Below are 17432 nucleotides of genomic sequence, written 5' to 3' on the forward strand. Positions count from 1 at the left end.
GAATAATCTAATTGCAGCTCAGTAACCATATAATTATTAACCCTATTTTCATGTGAAGTGAGTGGAACCAGCCAGTGTTACTGTTGTCTTAAGATCTATTGTGTGAGAGCAGGACCAATGCTTAAAAGGGCTTGGCAGGTTATTTGAAGCAGCTGTACCTCATGTACAGACAACCAGGGCAGCAGTCGGGATACACTGAATGATGTTGGAATGGACGAGTCTGCAGATTGCATAGCTATCATTGGAGTTGGATGCAATTTTCCTGGTGGTAAGATTCATTTACAATAACATTTTGCTTTGGTTTCATACATTAATTCATTGTTTTCTACTCATTTATTGTTAGGTAAGGGAGTAGACAACTTTTGGAGGGTCCTTTTGGAAGGGGAGAACTGTGCGAGCGATATCCCACTAGAGAGGTTCAGCTCCACTCTTTGGTACGATCGTGATGATGGCAAACCAGGGAAGACACAGACGAGGAAAGCTGCTTTCATCAGCGGGTAAAAAATAAGCTTTTATTATAATACTGTACCTTGTTTCTATGTTGGATAATGAATTTATTCTCAACTCAAAGTATTGTCCTATTCTGTCTAGCCTTCCTGGGAGAGTTAATACTTATGTTTTAAGAGAATATACATATTTTCCACAATAATATTTTGCTCCAGGGTTTCAGACTAAAATTTTGGGTTGATTGCACATTCACCAGCACATAAGTGTACCCAGTGCTTAATTTGATACTTTGAGGGAACACATTCCCCCACTTAACTTTTCTGGCTAAAAAGTGGTTTTCTGGTCCAAAAGTGTCTCACAAAAGTGTTCTTGTAAATAATTCACAAATTAAGCACTGGGTGTACCACTTTAGAAATGCCCCCAAACCCTCCTAAATACTTCAATACATTGACCATCTACGCTGTTTGCTTTTCAATTAATTCATTTGACACTGCATTATTATTTTCAGTGATAATTTTGACGATTATTTCAATATCAGTCTTTTTTTCTGTCTTTTGTAAGGGCGACAGCTTCATGGTGTTTCATGGTGAACAAAGCAATACATTTAAATGCTACGAGGATCTTTCAAACTTTGACATTGGAAGTTTTGATGTTTTTAGTCTCTTTTTTATTTAATCGACGAGTTTTAGTCATCATGAAGTAATTTGAATTTAGTTTTTGGTCTATTTTTATTAGTCTGCAAAAAAAATACTTGGACTAATGTCATGACTAAATATTTTTAAAAGTCTGATTATTTTAGGCTAATACTCTCCAATAGATACAAAAAGGCTTGTAGGATCCCCCCTCACTTATCTCCATATTACTCATGTCATATGAGACCGGTCGCACATGGTTGCTCATGAAAAAAATACGTTCACGTGTATGTGTAGTTGCTAATTTGGTCAGTCTTTAACACTTTGCCTACCTTTTGATTGACTCATAAAATCCACTTTTGTTTGCTCCAGTGGATGGCTTACTATGATCCCACATCACAGTATAATGCAGCTGAATGTCAATGAATGCTAAAGGATAGTATATCCTGTTATTGTCTAGAAGACTCTATATAATTATAGTTTTACACCATCGACAAACATAAATGCCGATATTGCTGAAAAATAAATACATTTCCCCTCCTATAGGTTCAATGAATTTGACCACAAGTTTTTTGGAATCACTGAGGCCGAAGCTACCTTCATGGACCCGCAGCAAAAGCTTCTACTCCACTGCACCTATAGCGCCCTAGAGGATGCTGGGATATCTATGGAGAGCATAAGCGGAAGCCGAACTGGTGTTATAATAGGTAACATGATGATTACTTACTCTAATAACAAAACATGGCATAAAGCTGTTTCTAATTTAACAGGTCTTATGAACAGAGATTATGAGACTCTCAAAAGTGACAACCCTTCGACAATAAACCACTACAATGCCACCGGGACAGCCATGAGCGTCGCAGCCAATAGAATTTCCTTCACATTCAACCTTACTGGGCCCTCCTTTGCAATTGATAGTGCCTGTTCCTCATCTTTGGTAGCTTTGCACTTGGCCTGCCAGTCTTTGAAACAAGGTAACAATGATTAGGTCAACAGTATCAAGGAAGTGTCACACAACAGTTACCTGCAATTGTATGGATTTTCCTCTAGGGGATTGTGAGATGGCTGTCTGTGGAGGAGTTAGCTGCATCATAGAGCCAAGAGTGTTTGTTGCCCTGAGTAGAGCTAAAATGATCTCACCAGGAGGGATTAGCCAACCTTTCTCCAAAACAGCAGATGGCTATGGCAGAGGAGAAGGATGTGGAGTTGTTCTTCTCAAGCCACTGAAAAATGTAAGTATTATATGCAACACATTTGTGCACAAATCTATGCTAATTTGTTTTCATTATTTTTTCTTTAAAGGCTATACGGGACTGCAACAAAATATGGGGCATTGTTAGCAAAACAGCGGTGAACCAAGATGGCCGCCAGGTTAGCCCAATCACCAAACCATCAATGTTGCAACAAGAAGAGCTGCTTCGTCAAATCTACTCTGAGACTGATTTGGCAAATGTCCAGTACATCGAAGCACATGGCACTGGGACAGGAGTCGGAGATTCAACTGAAGCTGCCAGCATCGCTAATGTCATCGCTAAAGCAAAGCCCGCCACAGAGATGCTCAAGCTAGGGTCTGTAAAAGGGAACATTGGACACACAGAATCTGCAGCAGGAGTTGCCGGACTTATCAAGGTACTTTTAATGATGAAACATGAGACTTTTGTTCCTACTTTGTTTTATTCTGATGATAATGCTAGCATAAACACCAAAACTTTGAATTTGGATATTCCGACTAAAGTGCAAAGATGGGAGACAAATGGGAGTTCAGAAAGAGTTGCTGGGATTAACAGCTTTGGGTTTGGAGGTACAAATGCACATGCAGTTGTGAAGGAGTACAAACAGCGATCTGTTCCAACACAAATACCAAAAAGTTGTCCTAAAGTTGTTGTCTTTTCGGCGGCCACAGAGAAAAGGGTACAGGCATCCATTAGAGACATTCATCAAAAGCTTAGTCACGACGGTTCTATCGACTTACAAGAGCTGTCGTACACTTCAGCTTGTGGACGCAGTCATTGGAGACACAAATATAGAAAAACTGTCTTAGCCACCTCTATTTCTGAACTCCAGCAACAACTTGCGTCTGCACTAGAAACTAAAGTTGAGTCCAGAAGATCAGACACTGGGGTGGTTTTTGTGTTCTGCGGGAATGGGGTTGCTTACAGAGGCATGTGCAGACAGCTGCTACAAGATGAACCAATTTTCAGAGCGAAGATTGGTGAAGTCGAGAAAGCCTTCTATAAATACAAATGCATCAATATTAGCCAGACGCTAGCTGGTGATGATCATGCAGAGAATGATTTTAGAAGACCAGATGTTGTGCAGCCACTTCTCTTTGCAGTCCAGGCTGGTATTGTCACTCTTCTAAAGCAATGGGGCATCAAACCTGACATAGTTCTTGGTCACTCTGTTGGTGAAGTAGCTGCTGCTTACTGTTCTGGCCTCTTGTCTCTTGAAGATGCCGTCGAGGTGATACATCATCGCAGTGCTCTTCAAAGTAAGGTCATGGGTGGAAAAATGCTAGTCGTTGGAAATGTTGCGGTGGAAGATACCTTAAAAGCAATTGCAGAATTCAAAGATAGCATCTGTGTAGCTGCTTACAACAGTCCTCAGTCTTGCACCTTGTCAGGGGAGGAAGATGTTTTGGACATCTTGCATAAAAAAATGGCTATAACGTTTGCTGATAAAAATGTATTTCTCTATGTGTTAGATGTCCTGGCTGCATACCATAGCCCTAAAATGGAGCCCATACTTGATGAAATTGAAAGTAAGCTTCACTCTTTAAGTGCAAACGACACCGAATGCCATCTGTTTTCCACATTGACAGGTAAAAAGAGTGCAGTTGGTGACTTCTGCACAGGGAGCTATTGGGCAAAGAATGTGCGGCAACCAGTTTTGTTTGAGCAAACTTTGCAAGCTGTAATCCAGGATCAGAAGGCTTCAGAAAATTTGGTCTTTGTTGAAATCAGCCCTTGCAAGGCTCTTCAGAGAAACATCCAGGAGACTCTTGGAAAAAGCCATATCGTTTTGTCTAGCATTGAGCCCGGGAAAGATAGCCACGCCATTTTGTCCACAGTCGCAAAGCTTTTTGAATTAGGTATCAATGTTGATTGGCATAAAGTTTACAAGGGTTATGAGACAATTCCAATAGAACTCCCAGTCTATCAGTTCGAAACCACAAAGAATGAAGTGTGTTTTGAACAGCTAAGAAAAAGTGACCGAGCGGCTAGTTTTTCACATCCACTCATAGGCCCAAATGAGCAAGAGAATACATACACATGGAACCTCACGCAAGGAGCAGCACCGTACCTTTGGGAGCACAAAAGCAATGGTGTCCCTATTGTACCCGGGGCGTTTTATGTTGAGCTGGCTTATGCATCAGTCCTTTCGAGTTTAAAACCGAAAAAGCCAGTATCCTCGCTTAAACTCACCATTACCTTTCACAGTTTGTGCACACTTCATTCAGGCAATCATACATTGAAAGTGAGTCTTGATCATACAAGAAAGCAATGTGAATTCACTATAGATTCTTCAGCTTCCACACATGCATCCGGCACCTGTATGTGGTCAGATGGAGACCCTTTGATAGAGGAACCTTGCATTTGCATAGGCACAATTTCTCAGAGGTGCAGGTCTGTTATCGAGAGCAGCCAAATATATTCAGTTCTTCATGACGCAGGTTTTGAGTATGGTCCAGTTTTCAGACAGCTCCATCATGTGTCTTTTGGAGAGGAATACAAAGAAGCAATGGCCCCAATACAGGTGCCTGAGGAGCTTTTGAAAGACTTTGAAGAGTACTTCATTCACCCGGTATTGCTTGACTATTTTCTGCAAATGATCGCAGTTGTGGCAATGCAAGAGTTGGCAGTTAAACAAGGATTTCCTTCAGCCATTGGTAGTGTTGTGATTGTAGAACCTCTACAAAAGCAAATGGTCATGTACTTAAGAGCAACTCAAGACACTCCTGACTTCTTCGAGGTTTGCGGATGCTTTACCGACTCAGAGGGAAAAGTGCTAGTTGAGCTTACAGGTGTGAGAATCTCATTTATAAATCCTTGTTCAGCGGTTCGGCAGTTGTTTTATCACAATGAGATTCTGTCCAGTACGTCAGAACAGTCCCCTGTAAACAAGATCAAAGGAATTATCTTTGAAGATAGCCGAGGTTTTGCTGAAGCACTTAGGCCTTTCTTGGACTCCGAGTCTATTTCTGTGGAGCAAGGAGCCCAGTGGACACCAAGCAAGATGAAAGATCTAGTTTTGTCCTCAAAGTGCCTTTTGAAAGACATGATCTTTATGTGGAATGTAGAGGACCTGAGCTACATGACCTCAGAGAAGACATTGGAAGTGTTGGTCGATTGTTGCATGCAGTTTCAACAGATTGTTTTAGCTTTGAAAGACAGTGAATATCCCTGTACTGTTCGAGTCGTAACTTACAGATCCACTGAAGGAGTAGTGAGTTATATCAGCCCTGGTTTTGTTGCCCATGGATTGACAAGGGCCTGTGCTGCAGAGATATCAGGACTCACCTTTCAGCTGATCGATCTTGCGTCTGTGACAAGTGAAGACATTGAAGCGCTGGTTTATGTCCTGAACACCAGCGCAGAACAAGAAATTAGGATTGAAAAAGGTAGGATTAAAACTACAAGAATAGTTCGAACTCCTATAACTGACAAGGTTGCCTTCTCTAATGATCCCCATTCAGGCCAAATAAGGGACTTCTCTCTTTGGACCAGCAATCCTTACAGAATGACTAATCTGTCTGCCTATCCAAGAGACACCGGTGAAAGCCTTGATCTAGCATTGGGATTTGTTGAAGTTGAACTTAAAAATATATGTATTCACTCTGCCGATTACTTCCCTGTAAGCACTTCGCAATTACAATTTGGTGAAACGTTTTATTGGACTAAGCATACCACACAGAATCACACAGTTTTAGCATTAGATTTCAGTGGCATTGTTACCGCAGTTGGAAAAAATGTCCGATATCTCAAAGTTGGAGATCGCATTGCCTCATGTTATCCGGTGGCATCTTCTTCAAAGGTTAGAGTCCCAGAGGCAGCTTGCTTCAGCACTAGCAGATTTCCTTATCTCGAAGAAACTCCATGTGTATCATATTTCGTGCTTGCATGGGAGATTCTTCAAAGACGGCTCGTTAATGTGAAGCTTCATCAGAGAAAGTTAGCTATTATCTCATCAAACCCAGCTTCCATTATGATGAAGGTCACAGCGCTGACGGCAAACCGATCGGGGTGGCATGTGTCGTCACTGTCGTTTTTGAGTGTAGAACATTTAGAGAGGTGGCACGCTGTTGTCTTTCTAGCCCCATTTGAGAATACTTGGATTAGAAGTCTGGACCAACCAAGGGAAGAAACACACTTTGTTTTTGTCAGCAGTAGATACAATTCTTCCCCGCCATCTCTGAACAGGTTTGCATCAAAGCATGACAATATCCATGTACATAATGTCAATGTTCTTGATGTCCTCCAAAAAAACAAGCTTCGGGCACATAACAAAATTATCTCAAATTGGCTAATAACTCTAGGATTTGTAGCAGAATCTCTTCCTCTAAAAAGAGAAACAATCCAGTCAAAATGGCAGGAGGAAGCTGCTGAGTCCTACTTTACTACAAAAACAGTAAAGCAAGTTATTCTTGATCACGGAGCGCGTGGCTGCCCTGTGTTTAACGTTCCTGTGCAACCACAGCAAAAACAAGTTTTCAAACAACAGAGTGTCTACATTGTGACTGGAGGCCTCTCTGGTTTAGGATGGGAGACAGTAAAGTTTATTGCTCAGAATGGAGGTGATTACATTGCAACTCTGTCCAGAAAAGGTCCGTCAGACAAGATTCAGAAAGCAATAAATGAGCTTGAGAAAAGATTCCATGTTGAAGTCTTGACTCTTCAGTGTGACGTGTCAGTGTCATTACAGGTTGATAAAGCTATCTCAGAAATTCAAAAGAGATTCCCATCTTGCCCAGTAAAAGGTGTTTTCCACAGTGCTGTAGTTTTGCATGATGGTCAAATTGAAACCCTTGATAGATCGCTCTTCCAAAAAGTGCTCCGACCCAAAGTGTGTGGTGCACTGAATCTCCATTATGCCACACTCCCCTACAAGCTGGACTACTTTGTCTGCTATTCTTCTGTTTCTTCTTTCATTGGCAATTCTTCACAGTGCAACTATGCAGCTGCCAACTCTTTTCTTGATACCTTCTGTCAGTATAGAAGAAATCTTGGAATTGTTGGACAATCCATCAACTGGGGTCCATTAAATCTTGGTCTCTTGTTGAACAAAGACAATTTCCAGAATTTCTTGAAGACAAAAGGGTTGATGGTAATGAATGTTTGTGAAGTTCATGAGGCTCTTAAAACAAGCCTATTGTTGGACAGGGTTCAGCAAATGATATGCAAGTTCAATTTCAAGAATCTTCATTATCACGTTCTTTCTCAAAATATGTTTCTCAGAAGAAGACTGTCAGCATTGGTGCAAACTGAATTCAAAGACAAGTTGGATAGCAAAACCAGTGTTAGCTATACACCTCTCTCCACTCAGGAGAGTGTGAGAAGAATAGTGAGTGATCTAATTAATGTTGGTGTTAATGAGCTAAATGATAATGCAGCTCTCTGTGCATTAGGCATTGATTCAATGCTAGCCATGACTCTGCAAAACAAGGTTTTCCAAGAGACAGGGGTCAATGTTCCTTTGATAAAAATATTAGACCCCAAATGTACGCTAACAACTTTGATAACTGCTGTTATTAAATAGCTGACTGTACAAAAGATCTGTGATCTATGTTCAGTAAATGGCAATCTCTTGAACTTGATGTAAATATGACATATTACTGTTGTATAACTAACTCAAAATGGTGATCAACTGTGTTGCTTTATAAATAAACTGCATTAAATATGTTGTGGGTGTATACTTATTTATTTATTACTGTTACTGCGTACTGTTTATACAAGGAACAAGATTTATATTCCATATTAAGATACGCAGTTGGTTATCTTCAGTTTGTGCTTCCAAGTTTTATTATCTAACATTATTCTCTGTGGAATAATCATTCTTTCTTTCATAACTGTAATAAAGATGGGTATCAGAATTATTAACTAACTACAGATAAGTGCCATAGCCTTGGACAGTCAAATGGAAAAAGTTGATGATATAATAGTGATGATACAAAGAACATAAGAATATTATCAGATTTATTTACAAAGCTGCAAAAAATACATTATGTACATTTGATTAATTTTTCATGGAAAGTGCTATATAAATAAACTTGAACTTGAAGTAATGATACAAAATAGGAGATAAACTGTACATTTTACTCAACAGATACATTACAATATGGCATTTTATTAGATATGAACATAAACAATGGGTACAATTTAGATACATAAAAAAGTAATCCTTTGTCATTTTACAGCCTGGTTTCATCTGTTTCTAATACAGGACGGGACTCCTGTATTTCTCCTTCATTTCCTTCACTTAATATGGTAACGACTGTTGAGATTGTTGCATTGGGATCAAGTAATTTGACCAATGGCACATTGAGACCCCTGTCCTGAAATATCAGATTCTGCAGCGTCATTGCCTGCATCGAATCAATTCCCAGTGATGAAAGAAGAGATTCTTCTTTGAGCTCACTCTGATCCATGCCTATGGTCTCACTAAGAAGAGATATCACATATTCCTGTGGGGAAACAGAGGTTATTTCTTTACTCTCTTCTTCCATCTGTTTGTCCTTTCTAAACGCTTCATCAACTAAAGCAGACAATCGCATAGTTAGTGCAGCATTTTGGGAAAGGACATTGAATCTGATGTTTCGGAAGTGAAACCTGCAAACAGCCTGTTGGGGTTGGTTCAAGATGAGACATTGCTCCAAGCTTTTGTAAATCTCACCAATATCCAAGACCATCATGCCCTTTGCCTCCAAAAACCTCTGAAAATGTTCCTTGTTCAAAAGAAGACCAAGGTTTAGCGCTCCCCAATTTATCGACTGACCCGGCAAGCCAAGTTTGCGTCTGTAATGACAGAATAAATCGAGGAATGTGTTGGCGGCTGCATAATTGGTTTGCGATGCATTGCCCAAAAATGCTGAGATTGAGGAGTAGCATACAAAGTAATCTAGCTGGCAATGTTTTGTGGAATTGTGCAAATTGAAGACTCCGTTTATTTTGGGCTTGAAAACTTTCTCATACAAAGATCGGTTAAGTGTCTCGATCAGTCCATCATGCAAGACGACTGCGCTGTGAAACACTCCTCGGATGGGACAGTCCGGGAACTTCTGTCCAATGAAAAGAATCGCTTTTTTCACATTTTCAGGCAAAGAAATGTCACATTCAATACTGACAATGCAGTTACCACACTGGTTTAAGATGTTATTAAGGTCCTGCTGCACCTCTGGGTTAGGCTTTCTTCGGGACAGTATAACAACGTTCCCACCTCCTCTTTGTGAGATGAACTTGACCGTTTCGTAGCCTAAACCAGTGAGACCCCCTGTGACAATGTACACTGCCCTATTCCTGAAGAGTTTTTTCTTTGATGGCAGCAGTGGTATTTGAGAGTGGGTTGTACAGACATCTTTAGCCAGTTCGATGACGCCAATTTTTGCTGTGTTGAAGTATGACTTTAATTTTGGTTTCTCTAAGCCATTAACTTGGATCATTTCGGATGATTGCAAACTTTGAAAGGTATAGCTTCTAATGGTAAAACTCTTGTTAAGGTTCAGCTGCTTGAGCCACTGCAAAATGCTTGGCCTTTGCGTGGCCAGCGAACCTTTCTGTAGGACAACGGGCATTTGTATCATCTGCACATGAACACGCTCATTCAAACTTTGCAATTCATGAGGTGCAGGCAAACGGTGCGATTCACAGATGATGATCACTTGCTGGAGATTGGGAAAGTTACGAATTTTAGCAAGTACTGACTCATGAAATGGTGGCAGAATAACACAAGCATTGAACTTTTTAACATCTACAAAAGAGCCATTATACTGTGTCCCAACTACGACAGAATGACCAGACTGTTTCAAAGTAAAGGTCAAGACTTTGATGAGAGCGGAATCTGCATCTGAGCAAATGATCCCTATGTGGTGTTTGGTTTTTGACAAACATCTGTGTAAGATTTCCCATGCAAGCAAAAAGAAAGAGACACAAGGCGCGTTCTGAAGAAATGGAAAGCGTTTGGTGCTATAGCACATATCTTCAGGTACTCTGACTTTGCTTTCTGCTGTGACTGGAAGACAACAGGCAACATGATCTCCAACCTTTAGTTTCTTAACTTTGCTTCCTACAGCAGTAACAGTGCCACTAAAGTCCAGAGCAACCAGCTTGTGTTTCTGATTTGAGTGGTGGTTCCAGTATAGTGTTTGGGCAAATTTTAGCTGTGAAAGACTTACGGGAAAGTAATCAGATGAATGCGCACAAATGTTGGTAGGTTGAATTTCAACTGAGGTCTCACTTAGCTGAGCCTCATCAAAGCAACGGATGGCACTAACGTCTGTTATTCTGTGGGCGTCACTTGTCTGAAAAATGCAAGGTTCGCTCATTGACATGGAAAACATGGGCTCTGAGCTATCAGTGATTTGAGGCGGGGTGTGGACAATAGAAGGCTTCAAAACTTGTCCATCTTTAACCACAAGTTCTGGGTGCTTGCTGCAGGGGAATGATCTTAGGACCTGAGAAAGAGCATCAATGTCCTGTGCAGAGACGCTGTTTAGGTCAACCAACTGAAAAGAAAGATCTGGTATTTCTGCAGCAAATGATCGAGTCATTCCTGAGATAGCAAAGCCAGTGTTGATGCGTTCCACCGTGATGTCTGAGGAGCGGTAAGTCACCGCTCTAATGGAGTTTGGAAAGTTGATTTTCTTCAGCTCAAGGACTATCTGCCGAAAGACTTCGCAGTAGTTTGTTAAATTTTCCATGACAGCATCAGGAGCCAGTGAAGTAAGATCATTAGTCCCCCATATGTACAACACCTCATCGAACTTCCTCATATTGCTTTTGATCTTAAGGTTATCCAAAAGAGAAGGAAAACCACGGGCGAAGATGTGCTCTGTGTAGGAGAGAGAAACGTAGCATGACCCTGAGTCCAAGTGGCGCTCCAGGCCCTTGGAGATGCCCATTGCGTCACAGAACACCAAAGCACGTGGAGGGTGCGTGGATGGAATGGATTCAGAAATGACATTGAAAGCATTATGGTAGAAGTACTCCTCCACTACATGCGAACGACTGCCAAGGTACTTTATTATCACATTCTTAACTTCAACCAAGACTTTGCCCTCTTTATCTGCAAAACAACCACAAACCTCAAAGTGATCCAGCCCCACGTCAGTCGCTCTCAAATACACTACCATCTCATCCTCCAACGGCTCCAACACAATCAGACTTCCGATTTTTGCAGGAAAGCCTGGTCTGCCTGCAAAAATGTGCTCAACTGTCACTGGAAGAAGTTGCATGAGATAATCAAAGACCACTGGGTGAATGCAGTATTCATGCAGTTGTGATCGCAAAACCTCTGGAACTGTGACAACTGAGAAAGCCTCTTTCAGGTCTTCTCCATAATGAACATTCGCTTTATTTTGGAAGACATCTCCATATTTGAAACCTCCTGCCAGAAGGTAACCGTAGAATTCCTGATAGCCCACTACAGAGGTACATCTTTGGTAGATGGACTGAAGTGAAATGCTCTGCTCCTCAACTAGCTTGTGTTTACTTGAGACGACGGTGCCAGATGCGTACATTGCAGACTGGGAAAACACAGTGAAGCTGGTTCCCTTTTCAGTTTGGTCTAGTTGCACTTTCATTTCTGGTGAATTTGGCAGTAAAACAAACGGGCTGTGAAAGTTTACACTGAGTTGGAGTGACTTGAGTGGCACCTTAGGCTTGGCACTTGCCATGAATGCCGCCAGACCCAACTCTGCATAGAAGGCACCTGGAATGATTGGTATGTCATTGTGTCTGTGCTCTTTCAGGTAAAACAAAGAGTCCGATATGAGAGTCGAATTGAAAACGTTACTTTCGCTGCCCTTTTTACAGAGCACAGGGTGATTGCTCGGGGCATTTTCCTGTGCCGCTCCAATGATAACATCTCTGTCTGAGGTATCAAACTGGTACTTTGGGTAAGGCAGTGGCACTGTTTCGTAACCTGCGTAAAAAGTGTCCCAATCGACCTGAATTCCCAGTTCGAAGAGCTTTGAGACAACAGACACAGCGGTTTCATGATCTTTGTCAGGCTGCGCTGAAACAAGAACTGCTGTATCATTTCCCAAAGTCTCCATTATGTTTCTCTGCAAGGCTCTTCTAGGACCTATCTCGAGAAAGACTGTATTCTTTTTTCCTTGTGTTGCTGACCTTATTGCTTGCTCAAAAGCTACAGGCTCACGTATGTTCCTCGCCCAATATTCCCCAGAACAGAAGTCACCATCTTGAGCGACTTTGCCTGTTACTGTTGAGAACAATTCGGTCTTTAGTGTATTCACATGCAAAGAACCTATTTTCTCCCTGATGGCTGAAAGTATCGGGTCCATCATGTGGCTGTGATAAGCTGCTGAGACGTCAAGTATGCGGAGAAAGAGCTTTTGACTTGTATCTGAGGTATTTAGCTCTCTATAAAGGTCCTCAATTGCATCTGCCTCACCTGAGAGAGTGCAAGATTGGGGACTGTTTTTTGCCGCAAGGGATATTTTACCTGAGTAGCGGGAAAGCAGAGGTGTCACTTCTTCTACAGCCATGTTGCTAACCACTAACATCTTCCCCCCTGCAACCTTACGCTGAAGAATACTTCGGTAATGGATTACTTTTACCGCATCTTCAAGTGCCAATAGCCCTGAACAGTGAGCGGCCGCAGCTTCGCCAACTGAGTGTCCCAAGATGGCATCAGGCTTTATGCCCCAGTGCCTGAATTGAGCGTCAAGGCTAACCTGGACTGCAAAGAGCAGAGGCTGGATTACATCTGGGTTATTCAAGTTGCTACTCTCAACGTCATTCTCGAGTGTTTCCAGGATGTTCAGTGGACTCAACTTTTGTAAATGCTGCGTGATCTCAATAATCTTTTGTCGAAAAACAGTCTCACGTGCTAGTAGCTGCTTGCACATGCCGTGGTAGGTGACGCCATTTCCGCAAAACACAAACACCAACCTTGAATCTGTGACTGACGGGGCAACGTTTTTGCTTTTGTTGGCACTTAACTTCTCTTTGAGCTCGGCTACGTTTGAAATCAAAATAGCCTTTCTATATTTGTGTTTTTGATGGCTACGCCTGCAAGCGGAGGTGTATAAAAGGGAATCAAGATCAACTTTTGTATCTGCATCGAGCTGCGTAATAGTGTCCTCCATCATCAAGCTGAGAGATTTTTGCGAATTTGCAGACAAAACAAAGTATTTGAGGTTGTTCTTTACCTCATCTCGATGTGACTTCTTTGGTGTGATGCGTGTCTGTTTACACTGTTTGACAATGGCATGGGCATTAGTTCCCCCAAAACCAAAATTATTTATTCCAGCGACCCAGTCACCTTTGGGTTCCCACTTTTCTGCTTCCTTGGGCACTTTGATGTTCAGGGCTTTGGCATCAACACTTGCAGTTTCTTCAGAGTAAAATACTGAAGGAACTATAGTCTTATGTTTCATCATTAACAGTACCTTGATCAGTCCGGCAACGCCAGCCGCCGATTCAGTGTGGCCAATGTTACTTTTAACCGAACCGATGCGCAGAGTCTCTAAACCTGGTGACCTGGGTTTAGCGATTACGTTCGAGATGCCACCAGCCTCGGTCGGATCTCCTATCGGGGTCCCCGTCCCGTGTGCTTCGATGTACTGGACGCTGGCCAGGTCGGTCTCAGATGAATAGATTTGGCGAAGAAGTTCCTCTTGTTGCGACATAGAAGGTTTGGTGATTGGGCTGACGGAGCGGCCATCCTGGTTAACCGCTGTTTTACTGATGATGCCCCATATGTGGTCACGATCCGCTAATGCCTGTGAAAATGTGAAAATATATCATTGCTTTTTTGTTGAAAATAGAGAGTAAAAGTGTATTATAGTGTATTAGCAAGTCTGGCAACACCTATTACTTTCGATTCTTATTTCGAATTTGCATTAATCCAATAATACTTTTGTTATTGGTTGATATTTTTTTCTAGAAATGGGGAAAAGGTTATGGTAGTCTGAAAATCAAACTACAAATCTTCAGCAAAATTAATCGAACAATGAATTCACCATTTTCAGTGGCTTGAGCAGAACAACCCCGCAGCCCTCTCCTCTGCCGTATCCGTCTGCTTTGTTGGAGAAGGGTTTGCTGGTGCCATCGGGCGAGATCATCTTGGCTTTGCTTAGAGCCACGAACACTCTAGGCTCTATGATAACGCTGACCCCTCCACAGACAGCCATCTCACAGTCTCCTGAAATCACATGGCAGAATACATTTACACAGCTCATACAGAGTACTAATTAGTTACAGTTATTGATTTAAAATGTGGATTATTCACTCAAAATTGCAATTGTAGACATATGTTATATTCCAATCAGTAGACTACTTTTTGGCATAATGGATGAGTTTAGGTCAAGTGAATCAATTTGAAAAGAACATGCATCTGACCAGGATGATTTCAACATTTTCCACAAATCACTAAAATGTGTTAGTTCTGGTCAAAAGGTCACAGCAGATTCTAGCTGTACAGAGATACTACAGACCTTGTTTGATCGCCTGACATGCCAGGTGCAGAGCCACCAGAGAAGACGAGCAGGCGGAGTCTATGGACAGCGAGGGTCCGGTGAAGTTGAAGATGTAGGAGACTCTGTTGGCTGCGATGCTCATGGCCAGCCCAGTGCCAGTCCAGTGGTTGATCACAGTGGGGTGCACGTGAGCCGCGTTGGTCTCGTAATCTCGGTTCATCAGACCTGCATAATATACAGTAATAGCGATGTTAGGGGATAGTTTTAATACTCTGTGCCAGGAGAATACCCAGACATAAACAAACAACATACATACAAACTGCAGAAAGAACCTTAAAAAGAAAAAATGATACATCAAATTGCAAATAGTGGTATTAGTTCAAAATGTGTCTTTACCAGAAACATGTCAACAAAGAATAATGGAGCGCAGTACCAAAGAAGACTCCAGTCCTGGTGCCGCTGGCCTTTTCCAGGGGAAGTCCGGCGTTCTCTAAGGCTCGGTACACGCACTGCAACAACTGCTTCTGCTGAGGGTCCATCTGCTCCACCTCACTGTCACTGATCCCAAACAACTTGTGGTCAAAGTCATTGAACCTGGATGGCGTGAAAAGGATAAAGTCAGCTATATTTATTTTTAATATCAGAAACTATAATGCAAAGTATAACTGAACTGATCATACCCATCAATGAGTGCAGCTTTGGCTGTGCGAGATTTGCCTGGTTTGTTGTCATCAGCATCGTACCACATGCCCAGGTCAAACCTCTCTCTTGGAACAGGCACTGCACAATTCCTGCCCCCCAACAGGACTTTCCAAAAATTGTCCAGGCCTTCTCCTAAAATAGCATAAAAATTCCAAAAAGGCTCTTGCTGAGTTTCATAAATGAGCGGAACATGTGTTGAGTAGAATTGTATTTATAATTACAATGTTTGTTATGTGAAAGCATAAACAACACACAAGAGATTTTAATTTAATGTAATTGAAGAAGTTTTTGTGCGGTTTGGAATTTTGCAAAAACTAAAAAGAAAGCAAAGCAACAGTACTAAAGCAAAAGAGAAATGCAAATGTATATAGAACAATCAATACATTATTATGTGATCAGTAATGTAATTTTAAAATATGCCAGAAAAAGATAAACACTTTTACAGTAAAATGTTTAAAAAATGTCTTAAGTAGTTATTACTAAACATCTCTTACCTCCAGGAAAATTGCATCCAATGCCCACCACAGCAATATCTCTCTCTTCATCCATATCCACAACTCTCTACAGAAGTGTCACTAGAGGACCAGCATAACCTACAGTGACTTACTCCTGTTCAGCTCCTCTGTCCATCCCTCCATCACAGCTGAGGCTTTACCTTTCTGATCCTATCTCTGGGACCTCCTGCACATTTATATAGCCGCCTTCTTTTGAGTATTAAATATTAATGAGTGCGTGTGTACGTGGCCATGGAGATGTACAACTCCAATGCACACATTTATGGACACTTGGCCAATCATTAGACTGGCTTTATGGTGTTGACTAATACAGAATGATATTGACACAATTAATTTGTAAACCAGGACCAACTATGCAGACTTGAGCTGTAGTGTCTAAATAGAAATATGTTGAAATATCGGATCGTAAAAAATCGGATGAACGCTTGTTAGGATGATGGTATGTAGAGCATTCACAGGAAAACAGTTTACTCACTGCTCCATACATTTGATAAGAACCACAGGCATGCAGGCCTCATTACTTCTCCATTAGTCAAGTTAATGTCAGGTCAAAGATGATAAAAACATTGAATTGTTGAACCTTGAATGGGCCACCGAGTGAAATACTTCTTAAAGAGGGTATTGGGTGATACTTTTGGATACTGTACATATGTACTTTATTTCAAAATGGTCTAGGTTGCATAAATGTGTGGGCACTATTCGTTTAGCTTAATTTAAAAAAAGTTCTTCCTCTTTACTGGAAATACTGGCCCCGTCTTCCTTTTGGGTGGCACGAAAGCCAAACCGAAAACTGAAAATAAATTGCCTGAAAATAATATTTGAGCATTTAAATAAGAAAATGCTCAAATGATATGTGTTGCTGTATACACAACTCTTTGCCCTGTTGTGTATTGTAATGAAAGACATTTAAAAAAAAGTTCTTCCTCTTTACTGAAAATAACGGCCCCGTTTGGAAACAGCTTCCTTTTGGTTGCACGAAAGCCAAACCGCTAAACAAACTGAAAACAATAAATTACCTGAAAATGACATTTTGATCATTAGAAATAATTTAAGTGTTTTCCAATTCACCTGCAAGGATTTTCCTCTGAGTGCACCATTATAAAACTGGGTTCATATTTTTCCATCCACCTTTGATGTCCAACTACTTTCATTAAAACTATCATCAGTTATCTTTCTTTATTGGATTTATCAACAGACGGTTGTATCAAGTCCTCAAGGTAAAATAAAACGATTGCAGATTTATTGGTCAATATAAAAACAACTGTGTGTATCAACTAACATACAAACATTTGAAATAGAATAAAAAATACAAACATTTTCATTTGCATTTAATTATAAATATACACAGTTTCAGACAGAGGTCACATTGCAGGACATAGATGTGTGTGTATTGTGATTTTGTAACAGTGCCGTGTAGGACTGGGCAACGTGGCAAAAACATGTGCCATTATTGCCGTAGAATTGGCTAGCTGAACAGTC

General features: G+C 41.2%; 2 protein-coding genes across 2 annotated transcripts; one reads left to right on the forward strand and one right to left on the reverse strand.

The window, feature by feature from the left end:
* Window positions 1–210: 210 nt before the first annotated feature.
* pks1 (polyketide synthase 1) lies at window positions 211–7835 on the forward strand (the record flags this gene model as incomplete). The annotated part of the gene is made up of 6 exons (XM_079576372.1): window positions 211–268; window positions 344–497; window positions 1626–1786; window positions 1850–2053; window positions 2130–2311; window positions 2382–7835. 6 exons carry the CDS (start codon window positions 211–213, stop codon window positions 7833–7835), a joined length of 6213 nt encoding a protein of 2070 aa, XP_079432498.1.
* A 652-nt stretch (window positions 7836–8487) lies between these two features.
* Window positions 8488–16480, reverse strand: fasn2 (fatty acid synthase 2; the record flags this gene model as incomplete). The annotated part of the gene is made up of 6 exons (XM_079576373.1): window positions 15933–16480; window positions 15417–15570; window positions 15170–15330; window positions 14755–14961; window positions 14281–14462; window positions 8488–14040 (listed from the first exon to the last, which is right to left on the reverse strand). The coding sequence occupies exons 1-6, from the start codon at window positions 15985–15987 to the stop codon at window positions 8488–8490; spliced, it is 6312 nt and encodes a 2103-aa protein (XP_079432499.1). The 5' UTR covers window positions 15988–16480.
* Window positions 16481–17432: the final 952 nt, after the last annotated feature.

Source organism: Gobius niger (genome assembly GCF_951799975.1).
Source record: "Gobius niger genome assembly, chromosome: 18".
NCBI classification, from domain to species: domain Eukaryota; kingdom Metazoa; phylum Chordata; class Actinopteri; order Gobiiformes; family Gobiidae; genus Gobius; species Gobius niger.